Source organism: Triticum dicoccoides, chromosome 5B, assembly GCF_002162155.2.
Source record: "Triticum dicoccoides isolate Atlit2015 ecotype Zavitan chromosome 5B, WEW_v2.0, whole genome shotgun sequence".
In the NCBI taxonomy this organism is placed as follows: Eukaryota; Viridiplantae; Streptophyta; class Magnoliopsida; order Poales; family Poaceae; genus Triticum; species Triticum dicoccoides.
Genome location: NC_041389.1, coordinates 104,379,225 through 104,389,283, shown reverse-complemented (window position 1 = coordinate 104,389,283; position 10,059 = coordinate 104,379,225). Strand labels below are relative to the sequence as shown.

At 42.8% G+C, this 10,059-nt stretch overlaps 1 protein-coding gene across 1 annotated transcript; it reads left to right on the top strand.

The window, feature by feature from the left end:
- Positions 1-311: 311 nt before the first annotated feature.
- Positions 312-9,775, top strand: LOC119307631 (CSC1-like protein HYP1). The gene is made up of 10 exons (XM_037583702.1): positions 312-647; positions 747-902; positions 1,629-1,692; positions 1,937-2,146; positions 6,449-6,637; positions 6,788-7,086; positions 7,300-7,576; positions 7,972-8,244; positions 8,972-9,205; positions 9,354-9,775. The coding sequence occupies exons 1-10, from the start codon at positions 412-414 to the stop codon at positions 9,507-9,509; spliced, it is 2,094 nt and encodes a 697-aa protein (XP_037439599.1). The 5' UTR covers positions 312-411; the 3' UTR covers positions 9,510-9,775.
- Positions 9,776-10,059: the final 284 nt, after the last annotated feature.

Here is a 10,059-nt window from a genome sequence, read left to right as displayed (position 1 = left end):
ATACTTGTCATAACGGTGCGACGAAGCGCGCATTTGTTTTTAGTCATACCATTTCTTACTTTGGTGTTCTTTTCTATTTGTGTGTTTTCAATTACGCGTTAACCGGGGAAGGAACGAACACGTATCGGCAGGAATGTGCATTCTAAACAATGCAGGTGCCACATGCCCCCCTTCCGGATAGACCCATGCCGACCATCGCGTCACGCTCCGGTGCCACGTGGCCCGCCGACATCACGGGCACCACGGACTTAATCGTCAACAACCTCCAACCTCTAGTTACAAGTCTTCGTGTGATAATGGTAACAGCGTACTACTAGTAGCAGATGATTTTGAACTGGACTGACCGCTGGGCCCCATCTCGCAGCGGAAGATTCTAGCCCTCGGGAGAAGGCTCAGTGACTCGCCGGCGAGATGATCGTGTCGGCGCTCGCGACGGCGGTGGGCGTCAACCTGGGCCTGACCGTGCTGCTCGTCTCCGCCTACTCGCTCCTCCGCCGCCGCCCGCCGTTCGTCTCCGTGTACGCCCCCCGCCGCCCCTACGCGCCGCTCGAGTCCTGGCTCGCCGCCGCGTGGCGCCGCTCCGAGGACGACATCCATGCCGCCGCGGGGCTCGACGGCGTCGTCTTCGTCCGCATTTTCGTCTTCAGGTCCCGCTCCCAAACCCCCATCCCCTCTCGCTGTGTTTCTTCGTTTCCTTCGCCTTGTTACTGAATTCGAGGGTGCTGTGGGGCTATGGGATGCTGCAGCATCAGGCTTTTCGCCGTAGTCGCTGTGGTGGGCGTCGGCGTGCTCATGCCGATAAACTTCATGGGGGACCAGCTGCGGCTGATCGACTTCACCGACCTGCCCAGCAAGTCCGTCGATGTCTTGAGCATCTCCAATGTCCAGGACGGGTCCAATAAGTGAGATATTTTAACCCCTAATCTTTTATAATTTTGGTGCACTTATTTTGGGAGTTCTACATGTCATGGTTAGTGTCTGAAGGTAAATTTAACTGGTCAGTTAGCTCCGTGATATATAATTCTAGAGTAGTTTACTTTTGTAACTAATAATACTGTTTGTGCCGTTCAGGTTTGGTATTACAGCAGGTTAATTCTCATCATGCTGCTGTTTTTTATTTCATGGAGTGCATATAAGGAGTTGCATTTTTCTGAGTGCTTGTCTAGTGTTGATGAACCTGATGGCCAATCTCCATGCGCTTTGGCATGTGATATAATTGTTTTGTGTTTTACACATACTATTAAATGGCTAGTGTAATCAAAATTAGGTAGCTATTCCAGAATTCTGATATCTACAGCTATTCCAGAATTCTTTTCAAGAATTCTGATATCTACAGCTATTCATATCAGTTATGTTGTTTTATAACATGTAGAACTGTAGATTAATAGATGATGCTGCATCTCTGTTAAAAAACGCTGTTAAGTATTCAGTACATAGAATTTGATTAGGATGGTGTGGAACAGCTCTAGCCACTCTAGTCACGGGGGCTTCACGTCGTGGCATTCTCCAGGGCTTCTTGCTTATGCAAAACATTTCGTTGGAGTCTAATTAGATGCTTCTATTGGAAATTATCTTCCTTTTTCTGAGCTCTAAGTCATGCTTATTACACGTGGTAACGTGGCTTGCAGATTATGGCTTCACTTCTCTGCTGTGTACATCATAACTGGAGTCGCATGCTACCTGCTGTATTATGTAAGTAATTTAATGTTTATTCTACTTTTAGTTGAATTTTTCATTTGCATTTTCTTTCTACATTTGTAACATGATTCCTTGTGTATCAGAGTATCAGTTGAACAGAACGCATTATCCTTTTATAATGAATACTTGCTCGTTGGATCTGGCATCTATTTATTACGTACTTTATTTGTAAAAAAAATTGATGTTTGACTGGTTTCAGTTTTCCTTTTAAGCAATACTTTGTGTTTTGTCTTTGCAGGAGTACAGATATATTTCTGACAAGAGGCTCGAGTATTTTATGACATCAAAGCCACTACCTCAGTATTTCACAGTTCTGGTTCGAGCTATCCCTATAACTGATGGTGGTTCTGTGAGTGATGCTGTTGATAAGTTCTTCAAAGAGTATCATTCATCCACCTACTTGTCACATACTGTTGTTCATCAAACTGGCAAACTCCGCCGCCTTCTTGTAAGATACAGTTCATTTGGATACGTTTTGTATTGCATAATTATGAACAGATGTCCATGAATCATCAATGATCCTAATACAACGTTTATATGGGCTGTCTATCGACTTGTTAAATGACATAAGGGTTGCTGGGGAATATAGTTGTATGAAAAATACTAGCATGAGGTTTGCAAGACATGCATTTCATTCCAGTGATGAGCAACCTTGTTTCGTTGAATTTATTAGCAATGTGCCCGTGCATTGCAATGGATCCAAAGTAGAATAGTACTTGTTCACAAACTTGAAAGAAAACACTCTTGTTTTGATATACATATACCACTGAAAAATATTACGTTTCACTCAAAATATATTTCTCAGGCTGTTTTGATGAGGTGAGAGAGGGATGTGGTTGCTTTCAAGATAGTAAGGGGTTTTCTGCAAATTGGAGCAGAGAAGTGGGCTATTGTTGCAAAAATGCCACAACTTACCTCACAGCCGTTAGATGTAGATCTAATGGTCAGAAACGACGGATGGCAGACACACCATCATCACCAACTGAGTCTTCTATAGGAGTAGAGATTTTAACTTCATCAACTCAATATGTATTAATTTGTATATTTTTTACAACGTGATCTTGATGCACTCAGTATGCAATATTTGCATAGGTCAACTTTCATGGACGGCAAAATTTTATAAGCTTACCACGTAGCATTCTTACTCTACATATAGCAGTATAGCATTATTTTTTGACAATCAATTTGTTAATAGATATTTGTATGCATTTATTCTCAAAGCAATATATTGGATGCCATGTCTGTCCAGTGAACTGTTCTGGGTCGACGATTTCACATATACATGTAGTAATTAACTAGGTACTGATTTTTTATATAAGCATGCCAACTGGATGCTTATCCTCATACTTGTAACCTTCTTAGTGAGTGAGGATCGGGTCGTCGCATCCTTAGTGGCGCGCTACATCGACGCCCGGGTGTAGTGAAAAATGAGCAAGGGTCTTCGTGTTTGACTCGACGAGTGCGAAGGGTAAGGAAGCTACCCGAGCCTAGGAGGATCCTTTTAGGTAGCTAGAACATAGGGTCCCTGACAGGTAAGCTTCAGGAGCTAGTTGATGCAATGGTGAGGAGAAGTGTTGATATCCTTTGCGTCCAAGAAACCAAATGGAGGGGACAGAAGCCGAAGGAGGTGGAGGGTACCGGCTTCAAGCTGTGGTACACGGGAAAGGCTGCAAACAGAAATGGCATAAGCATCTTGATCAAAGAGTGGTAGACGTCAAGAGACGTGGGGACCGGATTATCCTGGTCAAGCTGGTAGTTGGGGACTTGGTTCTCAATGTTATCAGCGCGTATGCCCCGTAAGTAGGCCACAATGAGAACACCAAGAGGAGTTCTGGGAAGGCCTGGAGGACATGGTTAGGAGTGTATCGATTGTAGAAGCTCTTCATAAAAGGAGACCTCAATGGCCACGTGGGTACATCTAACACAGGTTTTGAAGGGGTGCATTGGGGCTTTGGCTATGGCATCGGGAATCAAGAAGGAGAAGATGTCTTAAGCTTTGCTCTAGCCTACGATATGATCGTAGCTAACACCCTCTTTAAAAAGGGAGAATCACATCTAGCGACTTTTTGTAGTGGTCAACACTTTAGCTAGATTGAATTTCATCCTCGAGAAGAGAAGACAGGCGTGCGTGCTGAGATTGTAAGGTGATGCCCGGAGAGAGTGTTGTCCCTTAGCATAAGCTTGTGGTTGCTAACTTCCGCTTTTGTATTCGTGTCCAGCGGGATAACCATGCAAAAGTCGCTAGAATGAAGTGGTGGAAGCTCAAGGGGGAGGTAGCTCAGGCGTTCAAGGAGAGGGTCATTAAGGAGGGCCCTTGGGAGGAAGGAGGGGATGCAGACAATATGTGGATGAAGATGGCGACTTGCATTCGTAAGGTGGCCTCAGAGGAGTTTGGAGTTTCCAGGGGAAGTAGAAGCGAAACTAAAGATACCCGGTGGTGGAATGATGATGTCCAGAAGGCTATTAAGGAGAAGAAAGATTGTTTCAGATGCCCATATCTGGATAGGATTGCAAACAACATAGAGAAGTACAAGATGGCAAAGAAGGCCGCAAGGCGAGCTGTGAGTGAAGCAAGGGATCGGGCATATGAGGACCTCTACCAATGGTTAGGCACGAAGGAAGGCGAAAGGGACATCTATAAGATGGCCAAGATCCGAGAGAGGAAGACGAGGGCTGTTGACCAAGTCAAATGCATCAAGGATGGAGCAGACCAACTCATGGTGAAGGACGAGGAGATTAAGCATAGATGGTGGGAGTACTTCGACAAGCTGTTCAATGGGGAGAATGAGAGCTCTACCATTGAACTGGACGACTCCTTTGATGATACCAGCTGGCGTTTTGTGCGGCGAATCCAGGAGTCTGAGGTCAAGGAGGCTTTATAAAGGATGAAAGGAGGCAAGGCGATGGGCCCTGATTGTATCCCCATTGAGGTGTGGAGAGGCCTCGGGGACATAACGATAGTATGGCTAACCAAGCTTTTCAACCTCATTTTTCAGGCAAACAAGATGCTAGGAGAATGGAGACGGAGTATATTAGTACCGAACAGAGACAGAGTATATTAGTACCAATCTTCAAGAACAAGGGGGATGTTCAGAGTTGTACTAATTCCCGTGGAATTAAGATGATGAGCCATACAATGAAGCTATGGAAGAGTCATTGAGCACCGCCTAAAAAGAATGACAAGCGGGACCAACAATCAGTTTGGTTTCATGCTTGGGAGGTCGACCATGGAAGCCATTTTCTTGGCACAACAACTTATGGAGAGATACGGGGAGCAAAAGAAGGACCTGGTGTTCATTGACTTGAAGAGGGCCTATGATAAGATACCATGAAAGGTCATGATGTGGTGGGCCTTGGAGAAACACAAAGTCCTAGCAAAGTACATTACCCTCATCAAGGACATGTACAATAATGTTGTGACAAGTGTTCAAACAAGTGATGGCGACATTGATGACTTCTTGATTAAAATAGGACTGCACCAAGGGCCAGCTTTGAGCTCTTATCTTTTTTGCTTTGGTGATGGATGAGGTAACAGGGGATATACAAGGAGATATCCCATGGTGTATGCTCTTTGTGGATGATGTGGTGCTAGCCGATGATAGTCGGACAACAGTCAATAGGAAGTTAGAGCTTTGGAGACAAACCTTGGAATCAAAAGGTTTTGGACTGCTAAAACCGAGTACATAAGGTGCGGTTTCAGTGTTGCTAGGCACGAGGAGGAGGTTAGCCTTGATGGGCAGATGGTGCCTTAGAAGGACACTTTTCGATATTTAGGGTCAATGCTGCAGGAGGATGGGGATATTGATGAAGATGTGAGCCATCGAATCAAAGCAGGATGGATGAAGTGGCGCCAAGCTTCTGGTATTCCCTGTGACAAGAGAGTGCCACAAAAGCTAAAAGGCAAGTTCTATAGGATGGTGATTCGACCAGCAGTGTTGTATGGCGCTGAGTGTTGGCCGACTAAAAGGCAACATGTTCAACAGTTAGGTGTGGTGGAGATGCACATGTTGAGATGGATGTGTCATGTGTGGCCACACGAGGAAGGACCGAGTCTGGAATGATGATATATGAGATAGAGTTGGGGTAGCACCGATTGAAGAGAAGCTTGCCCAACATCGTCTGGAATGGTTTGGGCATATTCAGCGCAGGACTCTAGAAGCTCCAGTGCATAGCAGACGGCTTAAGCGTGCTGATAATTTTAACAGAGGTCGGGGTAGACTGAACTTGACATGGGAGGAGTCCGTAAAGAGAGATCTGATGGACTGGAGTATCACCAAAGAACTAGCCATGGACAGGGGTGCGTGGAAGTTTGCTATCCATGTGCCAGAACCATGAGTTAGTCGCGAGATCTTATGGGTTTCACCTCTAGCCTACCCCAACTTGTTTGGGACTACGAGCAGTTTTAGCATGCTCCCTTTTACCCCCTCTTTTCACATGAGAGGTAAGAGTATATAATAGATCTGAGCCGTTGATCTCATTAATTAGTGGTCTGATTCAGTCTTACCTTCTTACCTCACATGTAAAAAGAAGGGGTAAGAGGGAGCATGTTAAAATTTGCCTGGGACTAAAGGCTTTGTTGTTGCTGTTGTTGTTGTGAAAAAAACTTTACTCATCTCTCCTAGATGTATTTGATAGTAATGGCCCACTGGTTTGTTGCTCTCCCGAACTTCGTAAGGAACACTGCATTCTAGCTTGTTGAATACAGTGTCCTATTTCACTTCTTCTGATTGCCTGTTTGATTTCTATCCAGAATGAGACCGAAATTATGTGGAGAAAGCTAAAGAACCTAAAATATGTACCACATCGACCTTCTACTGACAACTCTCCAAAAAAGTTTCTTGGACTATTTGGAAGAAATAATCCTGGGAAATATCAGAAAAGACTGGAAGATCTAGAGGAAAATGTTAGAATGGAACAATCAGATGCTACTCGGAGACGGGTATGTATGTCTGTTTTTTCTTTGGTCTTGGCTAAGTTAACTATGATGTATTCATTAGTTTATCTTCCTAGTTGTCCTTTTGTTCTGACAAATGAAGTGCAAACATATTGATATTCTCTTATCTATACTTAATGTTTCATAACTCTTCAGGAGATTCCCGCTGCTTTTGTTTCATTCAAATCTCGATATGCTTCAGCGAATGCAATTTACATAAGGCAGTCAGACAATCCAACTGAGTGGCAAACTGAGCATGCTCCTGATCCTCATGATGTTTATTGGCCTTCCTTTTCTACATCATTCATGGAACGGTGGATATCCAAATTTGTAGTATTTGTAGCTTCAGTTCTCCTGATAATCGTGTTTCTTCTAGTTGTGGGATTTATTCAAGGGCTCACTTATATGGATCAACTTGAGGCATGGCTGCCTTTCCTGAGGAACATACTGGAAATGTTAGTTTCGTTTCATAGATTATAATCATATATGTTTCTCTCATTGGTTCTTTATTTTATTATCTGGAAAGGGCCTAGTCAGCATATATGCTCAGATGCTGAATTAGTGATACTGGTGCTAGCCATTCTTATTATGTTGGTTTTATATTTATCTAATGTATGGCACATCAGAATGGCTAAAAACCTGACTTTTGCCTTCTTTGATCTTTCCAGAGCCATTGTCAGTCAATTGGTTACTGGGTATCTTCCCAGTGTCATTCTTCACTTCCTTTCCTCTTATGTGCCCTCAATAATGAAGCTATTTTCGACCATGCAAGGATTTGTGTCTGTCAGTGGGATTGAGAGAAGTGCTTGCAACAAAATGCTTCGGTTTACAATATGGACTGTGTTCTTTGCAAATGTTCTTACTGGCTCAGTCTTAAATCAACTTAACATATTCCTTGATCCAAAAGAAATACCTGAACGGCTTGCGGTTGTTGTACCTGCACAGGTAGGGCATGTGTTTTTTGATTGTCGTCAGCATGACAAGTTCAGTTTGGTGTATACTACGAGGAAGTTACCACGAGTTGCTTCTGAGATCGTGCTCTCCCCTCCAAGCTTCATAGAACATGGACAATAACCTTTCTGTTGACATGGATAATATACTTATACAGTTACATGGATACAGTTCTGTACTTCGTTTTTTCGTTATAGCTTTAATAACAGGCTTCCAAACCTTAGCCTTCGTCAACGTTCTTTGTTTTGTCGATATCCTTCTTGCTGTGGCCTACTTATCCACTTCAATATATACCTTCTTGCACAATTTTCACTTGTGGCATATGGTATTAGTCCATGCCGGAGCACGTGTGTTGCTAAACAATAATTGGTTTCATGATGATTCTGCAGGCATCTTTCTTTATTGCATATGTGGTGACTTCATGGACAAGTATAACATCAGAACTCACTCAAACTTCTGCTCTTCTGTATCACTTGTGGGGGAGCTGCGCAAAGTGTTGCAAGAGGGAAGACTCAGAAGCTCCATCGATGCACTATCATAGTGAAATTCCTCGGATTCTCTTGTTTGGACTTCTCGGGCTCACGTACTCCATTGTAGCTCCACTTATCCTCCCATTTGTGTTGACTTACTTCTGCCTTGGCTACTTCATATTTCGTAATCAGGTGAAAACGCTGCAGATTATTAATCGCCCCTTTTAGCTTCCTGTTTTGCTGCTACACATCGTAGCATGATCTCTTTGTGCATGGAGGTTGAAATGGGGACATCAATATCTAGGTCTTCCCAAAATTTCGGTAGTGAACTACCGTTTTGAGGAACTTTGGATAGATATTTCTTGGATTTGGCCGCCAGTGTTGCAATGATTGATTCATTGCTGTCGCCATTTATGAGCGGATAAAATCAAATTGCTGTGGTCTAAGGCGTATGATGCAAGCCTACCTTTCTCTTAATACATTTAGGACAGAACCAATGTGTTCCTTTCTGGAAGATGAACTAGACCATCTAGTGGTGGAATTTAACTAGAACCTTTTCTGATAAACGTGGACATGCCTTGAAACTATGCAAACTTAAATATGTAATATGGAAAATAGAGTTGTTGATTGAACTATACTTTCATATATTGGGAGGCTGACAGTAGTATATCAGGTGTCCTGGTTACACCTGTTCTGAGGAGTGACTGCACCACGAGATAATTTTGCTGGGTCAAAATTGCCAAGTAGAAGACATATGTTCCATGTGCAATTTGTTCTTTGCTGCTGGATAAATTTGTCAGAAGTAGTGATATACTTGCTTCAGCTTTATAAACTGGATAGCGCAATTTGCATATGTTTTACTTTTATCATTCATCAGTTTAACTATCTACTGTTTGTAACTTTGCTACTACAAGTGCAGCTTTGTAATGTGTATGCACCCAAGTATGACACCGGTGGAAGATTTTGGCCCATTGTGCACAATGCAACCATATTTTCTCTTGTGCTGATGCATTTGATTTCGATCGGGATATTTGGAGTAAAGGAATTTCCATTTGGTTCAAGTCTGCTGGTGCCTCTACCGATTCTCACACTTCTGTTCCATGCATACTGTGGAAACCGATTTTACCCCATCTTCGAAGCATACTCTACTGAGGTACCTTTCTTTTAGCTTCTCCTTTTGTAAATGCATAGGAGGCCATTCTATATACCTTAGCAACAGCAGCAACTGTTTTCTTATTCAGAATCTCTAGATATCATTTCTGTGGGATACAAACCCTCATGTTTCACTTCTGTTCATGCAGTCATTGATAAATAAAGATATACAAGAACAAAGCAAACCAGAGATGGCAGAGTTCTTCAGCAGTCTTGAAACTGCGTACTGTGACCCGGCACTGAAGCCTATCCAACGGTCTTTGAACTCTGATGAACGTACTGCACCACTCTTGTCTTCTGTTTAGATCCAGACAAGTCATAGGTGGCATCCTGGCTCCCATGGTGTGAGATTTTTGTTTGGTTTTGGGCTTTTGATGATCAGGTACATAACAGTACAGGTGTGCTTCTTGTTGTGTTTTTACACGGTAAAGCAGAACTTAGGACATGAATCCTTGTATTATTATGTTGTACATTTTTCTTTAGGACATAAATTCTTGTATTATTGTGTGGTTGTACATTTTTCTTGGATTTTGCTGTGCATATTTTAGTGTATCAGATTTGGTGCTCGTTTTTTGGAGATGAATAATGCATTTTCCCCTAAGTTTTGGGTTGGCAATGCAAACTGTTTGAATCGACCATGCAAGTTGTAGATCTTAAGTTCCATGCAACCTACTTACTGTCTCTTCTAACTTACGCTTTTTTAGAGATGAATAATCCATTCTTACTTACGCTTTGTGTTGGCAATGCAAACTGTTTGAACCGACCACGCAAGTTGTAGATCTTAAGTTCCATGCAACCCACTCTCTCTTCCAACTATGTGTTTACGTGGATGTTGTTTTACTCCATTTTACTCAG